We start from the raw sequence: 17,910 nt of genomic DNA, 5'->3' as shown, positions 1-17,910 counted from the left end.
GTGGGGCTGGGGGCGGGGGGAGGCTGTGGGGCAGCTCGAGGCCTCGGGCCCTGCGCGGCCCCTCGCGGTCGCCTGGTCCCGCCGGCCATGGCGGAGAAGGCCCCGGCGCTGGGGCGGCCCGGCTCGCCGGATCCCGTGCCGTTGGAGCGGCAGAGCCTGCTGGGCGCCGCGCCGGTGGGGAGGCGGGGCCGGGGCCGGGGCCGGGGCCGGGGCCGGGGCCGGGGCCGGGGCCGGGGCCGGGGCCGGGGCCGGGGCCGGGGCCGGGGCCGGGGCCGGGGCCGGGCGGTGCGATCGGGCCTGGCCTCTTCCTCTCCTCTTCTCTCCTCCCGCAGTACCGGTTCCCGCTGCACAGGCTGCTGGTGGTGGCCCGGCTGGGCGAGGGGGCGGCGGCGGAGGAGGTGGCAGGTGGGTGCCCCGGGCCGGGGGGACACAGCCGCACACAGCCCCTCGCCAAGCTGCCGTGGACAATCTCCCCCCGGCGTGGCAGAGCAGGCGGCTTCCCTCGGGAGCTACTGCCATGCAGTGGTTTACTGAACTATTCCCTGTGTTGGGGCACTATCTTGGGAAATCTGGGAAGTAAAACCACCTACGGATTGTCCGAGTACAGGTCTGGCCCTCAGGTGTGAACAGAGGAGACCAGCCACGCTTTGTAAGCCGCCTGTGAGGGGCTGCAGTGACCGCTCACCCGCAGTGCGCTCGGGGAATCCCGCCACTGCGCTCGCATTTCACGCTCATCTGTCATAAAATTCCTTAGAATGCATTAAATACAGCATGGTTGTAGCAAATACCACCTAGAAAACCTGGGCACATGCAGAGTAACATAACGGGCAGTACGGGGCAGTGATATAGACAAGCCTTGTAGTAGCCCATAAATAGAGAAAATACTATTTTGCTAAACCATTGTTTTTGCAACCAACTTTAAGTCTGACTTTCTCAGCCATCTAAGGTATAGCAAAATTTCTGTCTGATGTGATGATACAATTGTTTTTTTAAACACCTGTATCAGTCAAGCAGAGGCAAGGGTTCAACTGCACACGCAAGACTTCCAAACTGCTCTACATTTCTATCTGCAGCAACAAAGATGTAACTAACTCCACCTTTAGAGTAAACAAATGTTAATGGGAATTTGAGATTTCAGCTATTGGTTTAGGACCAACATGAATTGCATTGGTGCATGTCAAGAAGAGCAGCACTTCCATGTTCCTTCTGACTAATACAAGCATCATCTGTCAATCTGTTGTCTGCGGCAGCAGAGAGAACACAGACCAGACCACACAACACTAACTTGCAGCAAACTATCGCTATGAAAAGTTTGACAAACGGCCAGTTTTTCTTTTGGAAAAAGGTTATCACAGAGAATTGTTTGAAAATATATTAAAAGACCACGCAAAAGAACACGTCACCGGTCTGCTACTTCTCTACTCCAGCTGTATCTGTCAGGTAGTGGAGGTAAGTTACATAAACCCCTAGTGGGATCAAGTAACCTTGATTCATCTTTGTACAAATTTGGCTTTAAGACCCAGCTAACTGCAAACGTACAGCCATCTCTTACCCCATACATAGGCTTAAAGAACAGAATAATGCTGTGCTGGGTTCAGTAGCTTACCCCTGGGATTTCCTCCACCAGTGCTTCAGATAACTGCCCCAGAACATGATTCTGACAGAATGAGCTGCCACCTTCCGTCAGGTGTAACGGGAACAACGTGTTGTTGTTCTCAGCACCTGTGACTCAAAGGGAAAGCCCATGCAGGGCAACTGATTAATTACTTTTATATTCACAAATTAGTTTGCAATATGCAATTCTGTAACAACTCTGCCATTTCCTCTGCAGTCTTGCAGTAGCACGATCCATCTCATCATCCAAGATTTAGCTTCTCTCCAAAATCAAGGTGAGAGGTAAGTGTTTCATATCACTTAGATGAAAGAAAATTTTAGCCAGAGCGGTAGAATGCTTCCTTAAGGTTAAACTGAACATTAGCCATGGTTTTATTAACCTTTCATTCTCCCACTGAGTACCTGTTGGCCACAGAGGAGCTGACATTTCCCAGCTAACACATCTTGTCTGGATGCGGCCAGCACCAACCAGCTGCCAGCAGGCTCTTGCCCAGCCCTCTGCATTGGGGTCCCTCTTCAAGATGCCAAGACTTTAGCTGTCAACAGCCTTCATAGGTTTCAGAAAATAGGAAAATTCCTTCCTCGGGAATCAGCTGTTATTATTTCTGTGTCCTGCTTTGTAAACAGTTGTAGGTGTATGCACTGGAATTCCAAAAATTATCTGCGTTTGTCCTTTCAGCACTACCTAGCCAGTCCCACAGAGTTCAACCAACTCACCGCATAGTTTATGAAACTTCACCATCTGATAAAAAACTCCTTGCTGTACTTCAGGATGGAATTCTCTCTCTTTCCACTCAGTGCTTTACTCCAGGAAATTAAAGTTTTAGTGGTGGCACATAATGTCCCTGCCAGACTGTTCCCAGACTGGTACGCAGCAACAGCGACGTCTCCCGTGACATGGCCGCAAGGCTCAACGCGCTCAGAGTCTACAGCAGAGGTGGCAGCAGAGTGTATTACCCTCCTACTCAAACTGGCAGTCTGCATCCAGAGTTTAGAGGTAAATGTCAAATAACTGGGCTGTAAGGACTTCATGTAGTTTACCCTCATAGATCCCCCCAAAGCACACCTGCAAGCAGCCGCACTTGTCTTTCAAGCAGAATTTACAAGCATATACACCTGAGAGGACACTAGAAGCAGTGTTAAAGCACCACAAACCTCATTATTTTATTCCAGGTTTTTTCTAAACCTCTGTAGGGTTATTTTGTGCAGCTGTTTAACTAATCAGTTGCACCAACCTGGCTTAAGCCCAGGTGAAAGTCACCAGCAAAGCCGGTACCTTACATTGCCTCCTCCCCCTGCCCACTGCTGTGCACACCTAGGAACAGGGGACACAGCTGTGTTTGCTGGAGAAAGGCAAATGTCCTCAGCTTTAACTGTGTCACAGCCCTGTGCTCTTGTACCTGCACCGAAACATGCTGTTTATTATCTAGGAGGAGAGTGAGGATACGGATGAGGGTGTACACACTGTTGGACCTGAGCTACTAATCCCAGTAGAGACAATTAACTGTTTGCATAATGCTGAAGAATGTGCAAGTCCAGAAGATTTTCTGAGAATCTATTTAAGTCCTGCACAGCCTGCCCTGGATTCAGGTACCCTGCACACAGTTTGAGAGATAAACATTGAATTTAGTAACAGAACTGGAATGTGTGGCTCTCAGAGCTGAATTTTGAGTTACAAGAGTTTGTTACAGTGCTGGTGTGGTGACAGAGGGAAGCAAGTCTACTCCCACTAACAGGGGTCATCGTCCCTGTTAAGAGATGTCTGAACAGGAAACAACTGGGATTGCAAATGGGGGCATCAACAAGGCAGCAACCCAAATACATTTATCATGTCACCAAGTGCAGTGTGTCTTGTCAAGACCTTTATGAAATGCGGTTTTATTTTGTAGTTAAGGTCTAGTTTAAGAATGCCAATAAAATGTGTTATGGAGTACTAAGGAATGTATAGTTTAAGTAAATTAATTCAGCTAGTTATATGAATGTTTCCTCAATCGACTAGTTTCCCTCTCATTTGCAGAAACTGTATGGCCCGTTCCCTCTCACTTCTCTGCATGATACAGGCTGCATCCAGTGCTCCCCTTTGCAGCTGGACTCATTTGTGTTTAACACAAATCTACACACTAAAGAACAGATGCATATTAATTCCCCGCATGCTTCCGCTGCTGTCCTTAACAGAAGAACAAGCTGAGCCGCCAGCGACTCGAGAGCCCAGGGAACGACTGTGTAACCTTCAGCGTCCGTTGGAAGCAATGTTACTAACAAACTTGAATAAAGATGCCTTAAGTTGACAAAAGACAATCTTTAATTTTATAAATGTTCACCCAACTGACAAATCCAAACAGCTGTTCCAAGTTCTTTCAAAATTCAACTGTTTTCAATGAAAGCACAAAAAACACTTCCACGGTTTCATCTCGAAACAGTTGCAAGTTTCACATAAACAAAAGCGGGCTTGGTTAATACAAATAACTATGAAATAAGTATTAAGTACTGATCATTAAGTAGCAATGAAATGATTAAAAGATACAGTAAGGTTCCTTCTACAGTATGACAGTCCTTCAAGGCACTAGAATACATCCACAGTTTTGACAAGGCGACTGATAACCAGCAGTCACCACCAGCACTCTGGCATTTTTTGGTTCGTGTTTTAAAAAGAATCTGCAGCAAATCAGTGAGGGAATGTCTCTTGCAAGGCATCTCCTTGTAAAGGCTAAGAACTAGAAATAAAAGTCTAACCGTGACATTAAAAAGATTATTTCCGTAATACATGCACTTTAAATAACTAATGTTCTGCTCCTTATTCTTGAGGAATTCCTGCCAATACCATCTGTACTAGCAGCAATTATGCTTCCTATGCAAGTTTCTGCAGTAATTAATTCCTTCCATCCAAGATTTTGAAAACCATTGTTGAGACACAGATCATTAAACTTCTTCTGAATGGCTAAATCACTTTCTCCGTGATGCACAAGTCAAACTCTACACAGTTCTACCATGTCGTCAAAAGAAGCTTGTCACTGTTAGGTCTGTTAGTTTTCCCACCAGGAGAGGAACTTGAAAAACTGAGAGTTTCCGTTACAGAGCAGTGCTTTCCGTATCATTGTCAATATCGAGCATGAGATGGTTGTGCAGTTCTTTGCTCGCTGTCTCTGTAAGAAGCTCTGGAGAAGGGTTTTGAAGTGGTTCTTGAATACTGGAATTAGAGTCTGCACAAAAAACGGAACAGGAAGTTTAGCAGTCTGGACAGTGACACCACATTCGCTAGCGTATCTCTGGTGCATTTCCTTAGAAAGAAGAGGGAAAGGAAAGATGAAAGGCTTTTCAAACAGAGAGCTGGCACACATGTGCATGTGCACACAGGGACACAAAAAAGGTTAAGCCAAACTAAAAAGCTATGTTTGAGTTGCTTCTCATATGTACATTAATCGTGTACACAATACAGAAAAACAGTTTTTTCTGAAGAATGGAAGACAGCGGGTACGATTTAGTATGGGATTCCTCAGTGCCCCTTACAAGTGATTCTTTAGACGTTCACATCAAGAGAGAATGGTCACTCGGCAAAAAACTCTGGCACCTAAATCATCAGCCGGTAACCACCACCTATGACTCTGAGCAGCAATAGGAACAAGTATGGTGTCTAAAGGAGGCATTGTCACAAGAAGAGGAAGAAATTATTTAAGCCAAATGCAGATAAACCCCTTTCCTACAGATAACAGGGAACATCATGTTCTTTGCCCTCTTCTGAGGGGAGGAGAATTTGTTCAAGCCAAGGTGTCCAAGAAGGACCTCAAAATGTTGTATTGCTGGTGACTGCACTGGTAGTTAGAAGACCAGGAAAGTCTATAACAGTTCAAAAAAAATATATAATTGAGAATTTTAGAAAGCTAATTTATAATATGCCATGACATCACTTACTTCAACACAGCAGCTGATCCAAACAGAAGATAATTTAGATCACTTAAATCAATAAAGAATCCAAATAAATGCCTTGCTTTTAAACATAGGTGACACAGACAGGCATCCTGTAAAGACTTTTACTTGTATCTTGAGCTTAGAGCCTTAGATTTATCCCACAAGTTACTTCATAAATGTTCAAGTCCAAAGTTTGAGGTAAATGACACGGAAGAGGTGAAAGCAGACACGGAACCGGGTCTGAGCGCAGGCTCCCCTGCTCCTCTCAGCCCGTCGCTGGGGTGCCAGCCAGCCCCAGGCAGCGTGCCACCATTTCGTATGCAGCAGCACTGGTAACCTAGGAGCTGGAGCTCCATCCTCTCGTGGCCTGACACCAACTGGCTTGTCTTGTGCAGGACAGTTAGATGTTCTCATCCTTCCTGCTGCAGCTTTCCAAAAACAAGATGATGCTTTGATTTTGATTACAGATGAATGTTTTCTTGTGAGGTGTGAACGATACATTTTCTCCCAAGTTTGTATCACAGCCTTGGGGAGGACCATATTCTGCTACGACAGCATTTCAGTGGCAAAGGACATCACCCAGAAGGCAGAGAAGAAACCACCAGTGCTGTTATGACTTGTTAAACGTCATCAGCTGGGGGAATCTTTTAAACAGGTTTCTCTCCCCAGCCCCTATTTGTCATTTTGAGAGTCAGTGTTCCAGTTACTGGGCCATACCCAGTGAACAGCGCCTTGTGGCACCTGCAAGAATCACTGTTCAACAGACCTTTGACAGCAGTGAAGAAATAATTACTGGGGCTACTTTAAGACCAAACCTTTTCACTTAGCCTCACATTCCTGCATTTAAACTAAGTCCCCAGTTCATGAAACCAAGCTTCAGAACATCAGCGCCTCTCCCTTATGCCAACTGTACTGGGTAACTGCTGTTTCTCCAACAGACGAAAATGTAAGTACTTTTAAAGTCAGTTGATTTAAACTTAGTAAAAAACTTGGGCGAAAAAAAAAAACCCTAAGTAAAAATTACTTACAGTAATTTTACAGCACAACAGAAGCAATATTACATTGAAGAACAAACTGCAATCATGCGAGTTCCCAAATTCTTCTTGCATTTTTCCCTTAGTTAAAATGTTCCACGCTGAGTTTGACCACAGAAGAGATGAGCAGAGGCGCTGCACTCCCCCTAATATCTAACAGTGCCTATTTTACTGTTCAACCGTTATTTAAAGTATGGCTCAAAAGCTGTAGTTCAACTTCAGAGGCAGGCATGGAAGTTCTCCCTACCACAACTGCCTATCGAGGGATGATCGGAAAAGGAGGTAACAAAGTGTGAGGTGACACAAGAAAGGAGTATTTGTGACAAACAATGTACAGCTGCTTCAAACACAAAATGAAACTGTGTAAAACACAGACATTCCTAGGTAGGATTTTCTGTACGTGGAAGAAATACAACGTGAAACGGGCCAATCAGAACATGGACAACTTCACGCATTCTGGTCTCCAGTATTTTAGTACATTAATGTAAGAGCGAGCAAGCAGCCATTCGTTTTGCATGCCACGCTAACGATAATGCAAGCAAGCAGTGTTATTGGTGACAGGTTAGTAGTGGGCATTAGCACACACATGATTATGAATTAGCACATTCTTGGCCAATCATATGCCTTTTCCTTACCATTGAACTTTCCAATACAGTTCCTACTGAATGCAGGTCAAACATCTAGATTATTTAATAAAATCTTTGATTAGAATATTCTTTTCTAGGGCTTATTACTTCAATACTATAAACAGAATTTGAGGCATTACTAAAGTCCAGTACATGGACAAAGGAATTCAACAGTATCCTGAAAACAATTCAGAATTCCTGCTCTGATATTATGAAGTTTGCTGGCAACTTAATTTTGGCTTCCACTATCCCCATCTGTCCTCTCTTGCTCCACTATTTAAGGTTAAAATTAAAACCAGCTGTTTCACACTGTGAATTAGGTAGTCCTTAACAAGTGCCTATATGTGCACAGGTAAATGTCAGAGCAGATACCCAGGTAATATGCAGTGGTGTTAATCCAGAACAAATACGAATCCTTTAAAAAAAGGATTGATCTGGAAAAGGTGGATGATTCCGTACTGAGCATACTGCTGTAGGTAAGCCTGAGTAACACAGTAGATTTTCTAGGTTCCTTTATCAGTTTTGCTAGAGGATCCTTCATCATCAGCTTTCCTGCGTGGCAGCTTTCATACTGATGTCTACCACACACAACTTACAGGGCCAATCTGCTACTGTTTGCACCTGAAAAGATTTAATTTAAGTCTCTCCACTTTTAAGACTGTTTCATTACATTTTAAAGCTGTTGATTTAATTTTTTTTTAAATTTACCCAGACTACAGGAGAGTTGTGTACCTGTTATGCCTCCAGCTTAGCTGAAAAGGACACAGCACCGAGTTGTCACTCCCAGTCCGGCTGTGCCAATCACTGCCCCGTGGCAGATGCCTGCCTTGCGTAACTTAAACCCCCCCACTAATGAAGCAGCCCCCTGCATACCAGCTGGATATTACTTAGAAGGCAAGCTGGGGTAAAACAAACCCTGCTTGTCTGCTATCGTTAAAGCAATTTCCTCAGAATCAGAAGAATTCCGCAATGAAAACAAACATGCTCAGCCTATGAAACGTGACTTGGAAATTACGGTTAAGTCTTTCCTTGACATTTGACTCATCAGCACTGTTCCTATTCTTCACTTATTTGTAAGTGCTGTAAAGATCCAGACCCCAGCCTTATTTCTCAATTCAGTTTTGAAATAAATTGCCCTTGCATTTTAAAAGATACTGACAAAAAGAACAGAAGTACCATCAGAAGTCTTATTTTAAAAAGCAAAGCTACTTTTTAGTTGCTTAAGCAGCTCATTTACTGCTAGTTTCTCAAATTAAAAAAAAAACAACAAAAAACCACCAAAAACCAAAAAACCCCCCAAAAACCAAAAAACCAAAAACTACTTCCAACTTGACTTCTCAATCCCCTACTGATTCCAATCTCTTTACTGTAAAGCAGTCAAATCTTGAGGTAATTCAAGAATTCAGCCTCAACTTTTTCAGCCTGTCATGCAGTTATTACCTCAAAAAAGTAGAGACTCTAACCCGTTAGGCATGACTAGTAAGATTATTCAGGTGTCGTCCGGCAGCTGTGACTGAACAGACTAGTACTATTAGTGAGGCTGGAGCTGAGGATGCAGACACAAACATGCCCGAATGCAGATGCTGCTGGGTGCCTTTCTGCAAAGGGGTTTAGTCACATGAACGTGTAGTTTGCCAAATAAATTCCAAGTAGTTAAAAATAACTGAAAACTTGAAGTGAAAGCTATATTAAAATGCAACCATAAAACACTGAATTGTAGGAAAAACCCATGAGCTTCAATATTTGCCTGCCCTGATGAGAACAAACCTGTTTTAAATGGGTCACTGCTTCACACTTGGCTTGTGGACTAGTAGTTCTGGTGACTTTGTGTGAAGTGTTACTCACTTCATACAGATACTTTTACAATTTGTTTTAAGGAATAACTTAATTTTCAGAGGACTATTAACATTAAGCAGCATAGGTCTTAAAACGTCTCACAAACAGAATGGTATGTCGTAATGAGATAACACAAGAGTTGACAGAGAGCACATGTTCCAAAGCGCATATACAAAATAAAGCTACAAATAAAATATTGCTGTGCAGGAGCATTTTAGCTTATATTGCATGTTTCTGGTAAGTACAAACCTTATTCGCAGTAACCATCCCCACCTGTGAAGGCATCATGGGGTAAAGCTGTTAGGCAACAGAATTTATACTTTGCATTCTAATACATTAGTCTTATTCTAGAGAAGCTGCAGTGTCATTGGGAAGTTTTAATCATTATTAAATATAATTAGATTTTAAAGCATTTTTCTCCTGTATTCACTATCTCTTCCTTCATAATTTCCTAAAACAAGCAGAGACTCAGCAGGAGAACATTTCAAGACCTGCTAGTTTTGACTGTCCTCAGCAGTTACATTCCACCCCCCCAGACTAAAATGAACATTATCCCTATCAAACTAGTAACTACAAGCTTCATGAAGTTCCTCTCTACTTCATGAATGTCTCAAAACAGACCAAGAAAGCTGCATTTAAAATATGAAGATCTATCTAAAAACCAACCTAAGATACACAATTTAGCGTATGTGATTCTTCAGCTTCTGGAATTCCAACTTAAAAGCACATCAGAAGACTTCGTTCTTGTACCGTAAAACATTCCCTGTTTTATTATCTTGTCTACTGAAACATGTATCAGTGGCCACTTCTGGCATTTTATTATCTTCTGTGTGTGCTGAAACATACTATCTTTGGCTACATCTTCTCCCTCTGCCAAACATTTGCTTTTTGGCAACAGATGCATAAGCATAGTTGAGACTGCCATGATGCTGAGTCTGGGGAAAGCCCTGGAGAGATGGTTGCTATAATCGTGTTTTGCTTCCAAAGTAGGAAAAAAAATAAAGCAAGCTAATCTACACTTCCCCTCAAGCCCTTCTGCCTCAGGAATGAAAACCTTCACTGAGGAAGTGCCCCAAATCCTCATGCACAGAACAGCTGGGTGGGCATTTTAACTGGAAATGAGCAATTTAGTATTATAACTGTTATTTGTGCTTTTCAGTTCCCCCCACAAGTTAATTTACAGCTACAGGCATTATTTTCTTCATTTCTACTCCCTGATGAGACACTGAATATGAAAGAATCCACTCACCTGTTACTATTTTGGAAGCTGTTTGCGTGGGATTTGCAATAATACCATCTCCAGCCAGCTGAGAAGGAGGATGAGGCGGGGGGGGAACACTAGGTCTGTTTCTGGGTTTTGGTATTGGCCGTGGCCTCGGCAGTGTGCCACTCTGAGGCGGAGAGTGAGACTGGGAGCTTTCTTGAGTAGATGGCTGTGACGATGGGGAACTAACAGTGTGTTTTCCTAGAGGGGGTGTGTCAGGCGGTGTTGGAGTCTGCGGAGGAGTGTAACAGGGCTGCTCTGGTCCATGCTCACTGCTGGGTGCAGCAGGAGGAGATGCTTGACTGTTTGATTTGGGCTGCAGTGGAGGAGTAGCCTGTGTTGGGGGCTGTGGTGGTGGATGGCTGGGAGCTTGTATTGGGGAAAGGCTGCTGGAGTATCTCCGGGGTGCAGAAACCTGGGAAGTGGAGGTCTGGGCTGCTCCTTGGTTTGGATGTTGAGCAGGAGGAGAAGAACTTCTAGCAGGTGGTTTTGGAGAGACAGAAGGTGGCTGAGCAGCTGGGGCAGAACTTTGGCTTCCCGGCTGGCCTGGCGGTGGGTTGGCTGGCTTGGGAGGGGCTGGCGCGGGCTTTTTAACAGCTGTTAAGAGAAGAGGTGAGATGTCATGGTTATGTACTGTGTAACCAAACTCCTGAAATAAAGAAACTGGTAGCACAAAAGAATACTCAGGTACATTATCAAAATAAAACGGTGTATTATCAAATAAAAGCAATAGCATTAGGAAGCTACAGAAATGTGTACACAGGTTTACTAAACAACAGTCTGAGTGATTTTGTTAAACTGCGTTGGTAACATGACTACCAGCATTAATGAAAGAGTCCAGAAGCCCAGAGATGCATTTAGCTAGGCCTTAGTGAAAGGCAAGCGAATTAAACCATCGTCTGGAATAAAGGGAGAGATACTGACAAAGTTATTTTAGTAAGGATTTTTGCAGTACATAAAGAAGCGGAACTTAGTGGCTTGAAAACCAAACGAAAAACACACCTCTCCTCATTGAGTGGGGACTGGGACCCGCTGCACTCTGCGGCTGATTAACAGAAAGCTGGTTAGTGCTACTTGTTGACTGGTTCTGGACAGTGCCCGCATGCCCGCCGTTTCTCGCGGGTGGAGGAGTAGCTGAAGATGTGTTGTCCTTAGATTTTGTGGTGCTGTAAATTAAAAATTCTAAATTAGAAGATGATTGTAAAACACCCTGCCCAGGTCAGCCGCACCCGCTCAGGTTTTCGTTACGAGCTGCGCTACAGTTCTGACCCTCAAACATTTCAGAAGAGCTTCTGCACTGACTGGTGTTTACTGAGGCTGAACAGTGCTACGACTCTTCAAAAAGGCAATAGTAGGCTTTAGGCAAGTCTGCACAATTAGTTAACAAAATTAAATTGGGAATCCAAGTAGTTCCGCAGTCTGAATGTGAATGCAATGCTGGTACCTAGCAGTACAGTCTCCGTGCTAACGCATCCTCCGTGCATTTGCAGATCCTTTAAAAGGAGACTCTCAACATGAAAGTTCATATAAAAATACTTCTGTTTCCTCGTTCAAATATCTTTATCACCCCAATAACCGTTAGCCTTTCCAAAATATTCTGTCACAGCATGACATTCAACTCGCTGGCAGTTGCTTGGCAGACCTAGCTACTAAGGTCCAAGCGATGGCAACCTGTGAAGCTCTGCCAGAAAAAAAACCCAAAGGACATGAACCAACTTGCTCTGTCTCGTATGCGGCCGAGGCAGATGTAGTCCTCAGTGCTGAAGGCCCTGAAGCCTTTGGAAGCCCCCGTGAGGGCTCAGGGACTGCAAGAGCCATGTGTGGAGAGAGCAGTGGTTCTTTCCCCATTGTTGGCTGGCTGGAGTTTCCTCTCCACCCTACCTGGAATTAAGCTTTTACCTTACTGGAAGACTTAAACTCATCTCGAGGGAGCAACCCCTGTGAAATCCTAGAGATTCAGATGAGGACAACTCAGCTCTTCCTGACTTTTGGCTATGAAGACAATGGAACCAGGGGGGTCAACAGCACTGGAGTATGAACCAGTCGAGGTGGTCAAGGGCAGTGCCCTCTCCTCTTGCTATGCACTTGCAGGCTTCACTCATTTCTCCATCTTTATAGTCTCTTGCAGCACCTTACTCATCACAAAGGGACTAACACCTTTCTGTCACTTTTACTGGCACATTGCAAACCCAATTTCTCCAGATGCTGTTAAGAAACTGCAAGTACTTGAATGCAGAGTTTGTACAGATTTTTAACTGCAGCTTTTAGACACTACTCCCAAGGTTTTGTTTTAGCTGCCTATGCCACAGAAGACACCTGCGGAGGAAATATTCGTCTGGGGGGGATTTCCGAATGAGAAGTTGTTTTTGTAAAAATGTCACCCGAGAACAAAAGCTGTATGCAAAGGACTCAACGCTGCATCGCTCTGTGGTGGTGTTTTACCGTAAGATGCTACGCAAGAAGTTGATGTCTGGAGAGCACAACGGGCCTTTACGTGTTGGTTGCTTTACCTCTCAGACCACAAAATATTGAAAGCAAAGTGCTGCTTTCACCATACACGAAAGGAAGACTCTGCTACTGCCGCTAGTTTTGGAGTCCATGTATACTAATACTGGGGACACGATTGCACACAGTTTCAATAGTAATTGAGCAGCAAAAAAGCCTGTATACATGCTTGTCCTAAAGAAACTAATAGTGAAGGATGATCAACCAACTTCCAGTTCTCTAGCGAGCAAGTCTGGTCATCACTAACACTTGCTACAGACAAAAAAAAAAAAAAAAAAAAGACAAATCCAGATAACGTGTACAAAAAACAACAAACAAGACCAACAGGTTTCTAGTATTGCCAATGGTAAGTTTTGTTCTTTCAGCAGCAAACTGGTAAGTCATACTGTGTGGGCACCTCTAGAGTATACCTTGGAAAGGTCAACATAGAAGTACAGTATTTTTTAGTATTTTTCATCATTTTTTCACTCAAGAATTCTCTTATATTAGAAGGTCAATTCTGAAATATACAGAACAATGTATATTATTTTAGAAGATCAATTTTGGAACGTGGCAAGAGACACATAGCGCCTCTGCCCACGCCTGCAAAGGCTTCACACGACACACGCAATTCCAGTCAGAAGTGCCTTGTGAAGCAGGTACAGTTGACGTATGAGTTTGCTGCTGAAGCAGCTTGCTAAGCCACTGCCTGCTAAGCCGTGCCTCTTACCTGACATCCTCATTTCCTTGACTTTGCAACTGTTCTGCTGTGCCAGCAGAGAGAGCAAAACCAGCACCCACTGGGCTTGTTTCAGCCACAGAAGCCTGTGCGTGCTGCTCCGCTCCAGACTGAGCCAGCACGCCAGCCTCCGTGGGTGGAAGTGGTGGCTGGAAAGCTGGGGATGTGTGCTTTCTATTTATAGTGCCACATCTCCGAGGATTCGCTTGGAAGTCCATAACCTTGACACCAAAGCTACAGAAAGAAGAGAGAGTAAACACACCACGCCAGCCAACACCAGGTAACTAAAGCAACAGGACAACTGGATGTTACAGCCCGCAAAGACAAACGCAACCCCTGTTGCTTGGCATGCAAAGCAGCAACAAGGAAAGCTCAACTTTCTGCTTATAACACCGTTGATGTTAAGACATGCAACACTACTGGGCTTATCCACGCAGGGCGGTAAGCGAAACATGAGTGGGACGTGCTACTCAATTAACATTTGAAGACAGACACTGATGACAATGAGGTCCAACCACTCACTAATTTTACATGTAAATACATACATTTCCTTACATACAAGAGTATCTCCTCACTGCATATATTTTGCCACATTAACTTTGTTTCTGTTACACTATGTCTACATTGCAGTACAGATTTCAAGACAGACAAAAAAGCCACTGGATACACTATGATTTGTGTTTAAAGAAGAACTATGGACAAACGGGTTAAAATTCTAATAGATTTTAGAATGCATACAGCGCATTCATTCTAGAATGGAATTTTATTTTTGTTGTGTTAAAAACACAGTGAATCTTGCATTGATTTTCTCCTTCTTCTGTCAGTGCTGATGAATTTGCATGTGGCTAGCCAGAGTTAACATTCAGGTAACAATTTAACATTTGCATAAACAGCTAAAACCAAAACAGCACGTCACTTGAATATTCATGATATGAGTGATAATAAATGAGTGTTACACTACATGTTATATGGGAAAACAGCACGTTTTTTATTTTTTAGCAATCTACTGTTTTCTGTGGTATACTGTACCATCATCAACTCAGAAGTCTTATCATGAAGGCACCAGGTAACACCACCTCAGCTTATGGGCTTTGAAAAAGAAGCCATGGAATATCAGAAGTTAGATACTGACAGATGCTGCTGCGTACCCTTCCATCTCAGTGGATTTTAGACCCCCCAAATCTGTAACAGGAAAATGGTAACTGGAAGCAGTAACTATCCGCTTGTGTTTTTTATCATGCACAAAGTATAACTGGAAGCAAATACCAGTACTTTACCTTTGAACCTTCCTCAGGCTGCAATAACATGGAGGGGAAATAAATCACTATTGTTACCTATGGCATTTCCATGAAATTCTCCTCCTGAGACCAATAAAAGTGTGTTCGATTACAGCTTCCTCAGCAGTCCAGTTCTCAAGAGTGGCTAATAATTGAAACCTAACCTGAGAATGAAACGTACCTTTCCTTCTTCAGTAAATCCCCTTCCATTACAGTCATACTGACAGGCCTCTTCCGTTCCAGTGTCCCAGATTCATATTCACTCCCAGTGTGTGACAAGTGATTGGAATTAACAGCAGGAATTGCAACAAATGCCCCAGACACGTTGAAATCTTGATCTGGAAGAGAGAGAGAGAACGCACCATAAGACATACACACACAAAACAGTGCCTCACTGCACAAAGCTATTGGAGGTTTACCTGCATAGGGTTATCACAAATACAAAATTCTTTTAACTGTGGCAAGAATTTACCTCCAGGGAAAAACCAGTCTGCATGCTGAATAATTGGCTCAATAACTGCTACCACGTGGACTGAAGTTGCTGCTGCCATTTCAGCAAGGGATCTGCAGAAGAAATTTGTAGAACACTTCATACAGAGTTCTATCAAAAGTAAGAAAATATTTTTAAAATTCCTATTACCTAAAGGGCAAGCTATGCTAAACATGCTGTATCAAGACTCCCAAGCATCACACTTTGACAAAATCTAGACTATTCAGTAACATTTATAGCATTTTAAAACACTCCTAAAAAGATGCATGCCTAAAAGGATCTGGAGGCACAGGTTGAGAGAACATTTGAAATACTTTTTAGGCAAATACTCTGTTGCTGTGAACAGGCTACACGATTTAAAGCAATCTGACAAGAAATTCTACAGTTCCATGAAGTTTGCAGTTTTCCTAAACCAACTTACCCTTCATTCTTTGCCCATAGCAAGTTGGGGCCCAAGACTATTGCGACGTTGCTGGGTGTCATTTTGTTAACATCGCTGTTCTGTGCAAGCTTTGCTAAAAATTTTATTAAATACCTACAAAATAGGAAAGAAATAATTAAACAGCAAGAACTGAGAGCATTTCTTGTTGAAAGCAACTAAGTAAAAATTCAAGAACTCGTGAAGACAGCCCCCAACAAAACAGAAGACAAACAGCCTTCTTGCTTGGTGGCTAAGTTTCTACCCATGAATCACAGAAGTTGAATTGGGTAGAAAAGAAAGCACCTCCCATCTTAGCAAAACGGACCTAGAGAACTATCATATATTTTCAGAAAAAGTGTTCAGATTGAGAAAGCCTACTCAACAGCTATTTTCACATCCTGTAATGGAACTTCCATACTTCCTGGAGCCACCAGAGTTGGTTTTGTTCTGATTCATTCCCAAAAGGCAAAACCAAAAGGAAAAATAACACATGTAAGATACATCCACATGATTTCTAAGACTGGGAAATACAACGAAGAGCATAGCTGGTGAAAAGCCAGGTACTATTGCCAACAGCAATAAGTAGAAGGGCTCTATGCATCACTTTTTCATTACAGCCAACAGTGAATTAACTTTACTGAAAAAGTCTACCACCACCAATGCACACCAACTGTGTGGTAAAACAGGAAGTCCTTTTATAAACTTAACTGGAAGGAAAAGAAAAAACTTGGATTAGAGTTTTGGTTAATCAGCTTTGAAACAGGGTACTCTAGCATCAAAGCAGCTGTGCTGCAAGTCAGCAGATGTTCAAACATACCTGAAATTAGCATGATAATGCTTAGGTAATCTGTTACAAATTCTCCATAACTCTTGTAGCTTCTTATCCTGGTCCTGAATACTGAAAGGGAAAAAAAAAAAAAAAACAAAAAACCACAAACCAAACCAAAAGCAGTTACATCTTACTTTCAGATCAGAAAACCATTGTTTCTGCAGTGAAGAGATGACTGTAAGCTTCCATTTATGCCAAATAAATGCACTGTTTTGTATTCAGTAATTCAGTAGCCTGCTAGTCAAATCCCCAAATTATCTCAATCTGCAATGAAAGAAAATGGCTTACGCATTAATACTACACAGCCAATAGTCTGAAGCAGCCTTTATGTTTAAACATAAAATAGGTATTCCATTACATTTTTTTTTGCAAGTAGTATTAAGCTAAATAACAAAATTTAAAATAATTTCTTACACAAAATATTTACCTGTTAGAGCAGAAAAGAGAAAGTAAAATGCGTGAGCTTGGTCTTCTCTTTTGAATTCATATATGAAGATCCAAACTGAATAAAAATATGTAGAATGTTTCCCTATATAACTATTTTTAGGATGCTTACTTTGCAGCTTGTGTCCATTCCTCGTACAGACTGTAGGTCATCAAAGGTTCTGGCAACTCTCGCAAATAGGATTTCAAGGCACCTGCAATGCAGACCAGAAAGAGGCAAGCTGCTTAGCCAGCGCTCTCTCTCTTCATTGAAAATTCTGTCCTCAGATTTGCAATTGTATCTATGCAACAGGACCCAGGTTCCAGTGAAACAGCGGGAACACCCAACACTTCCATAGTAATTACTGTAATTTGACAGAAACATGCACTATAAAACTATGAATCATTTCTTAGGAACAAAGACCTTATTAAAGGTCTACATACGGCTCCAGTCTCCCTTGATCATGGTAACACTCTTGTCACGACAGGAAAGATGGTATTTGGATTACTACAATCACCTGCATTTTAAACACCGCTCTGCCATGCAGACACGAATACATCATGTGTGATGAGCACGCGCACCCTACACTTATCTACATTAAGTTGTGCGATGAAGTGAACTTTCTGTTTATTTTCATTGTTTATCTGCCGAGATCAACATCTTACACTGCAGCAAATCAAAAGTTAAACAAACAGCATTGTATCAATTGTGTTGTATCAATTTATACCTGGTTTTAATTCAGAACATTCACAATACCTGCAACAGCATGGGGATCAGAATAAAATTCGTCAAGCTGGGAAGTTGAACAGTCCAAGGCAGCTTTCAGCTTTTTTAACTTGGAGGCTCCAGCAGCAATTCTGAATAAGCCCTGCATAATAAAAATCAAATGTATTTGATTTGTAAAAACACGTTAGTAAAAGCATGAAATAGCAGAATTTTTTATGAAAGCCTCTTTCAGAACAGTTT

The 17,910-nt window shown here is 42.7% G+C and overlaps 2 protein-coding genes across 6 annotated transcripts in view; one reads left to right on the top strand and one right to left on the bottom strand.

Annotated features, from left to right (window-relative positions):
• The first annotated feature begins 87 nt into the window (after positions 1–87).
• Positions 88–3,715, top strand: TEX47 (testis expressed 47). Its single transcript, XM_086760090.1, has 7 exons — positions 88–174; positions 333–405; positions 1,346–1,449; positions 1,832–1,896; positions 2,413–2,611; positions 3,045–3,204; positions 3,632–3,715. Exons 1-7 carry the CDS (start codon positions 88–90, stop codon positions 3,667–3,669), a joined length of 726 nt encoding a protein of 241 aa, XP_086616216.1. The 3' UTR covers positions 3,670–3,715.
• A 178-nt stretch (positions 3,716–3,893) lies between these two features.
• The window catches only part of ARHGAP17 (Rho GTPase activating protein 17), a 45,654-nt gene continuing 31,637 nt past the window's right edge, over positions 3,894–17,910 (bottom strand). The window contains exons 11-22 of one of the 5 annotated variants that reach the window (XM_086759391.1): positions 17,701–17,812; positions 17,077–17,158; positions 16,509–16,589; positions 15,692–15,805; positions 15,253–15,344; positions 14,962–15,118; positions 13,495–13,737; positions 11,283–11,446; positions 10,266–10,877; positions 9,266–9,289; positions 7,190–7,234; positions 4,676–4,814 (exon numbers count right to left, since the gene is read on the bottom strand). In XM_086759391.1, coding sequence (XP_086615517.1) covers positions 9,267–9,289; positions 10,266–10,877; positions 11,283–11,446; positions 13,495–13,737; positions 14,962–15,118; positions 15,253–15,344; positions 15,692–15,805; positions 16,509–16,589; positions 17,077–17,158; positions 17,701–17,812 — 1,680 coding nt within the window. In that variant the 3' untranslated portion in view covers positions 4,676–4,814; positions 7,190–7,234; position 9,266. Of the gene's footprint in view, positions 4,815–7,189; positions 7,235–9,265; positions 9,290–10,265; positions 10,878–11,282; positions 11,447–13,494; positions 13,738–14,961; positions 15,119–15,252; positions 15,345–15,691; positions 15,806–16,508; positions 16,590–17,076; positions 17,159–17,700; positions 17,813–17,910 lie in introns of all 5 variants that reach the window. The other 4 variants (XM_086759390.1, XM_086759392.1, XM_086759389.1 and 1 more) reach the window with 4 other exon arrangements.

The sequence above is a fragment of the Chlamydotis macqueenii genome, chromosome 15, assembly GCF_036417535.1.
Source record: "Chlamydotis macqueenii isolate bChlMac1 chromosome 15, bChlMac1.mat, whole genome shotgun sequence".
NCBI lineage: Eukaryota > Metazoa > Chordata > Aves > Otidiformes > Otididae > Chlamydotis > Chlamydotis macqueenii.
This window is presented reverse-complemented; position numbering and strand designations above follow the sequence as displayed.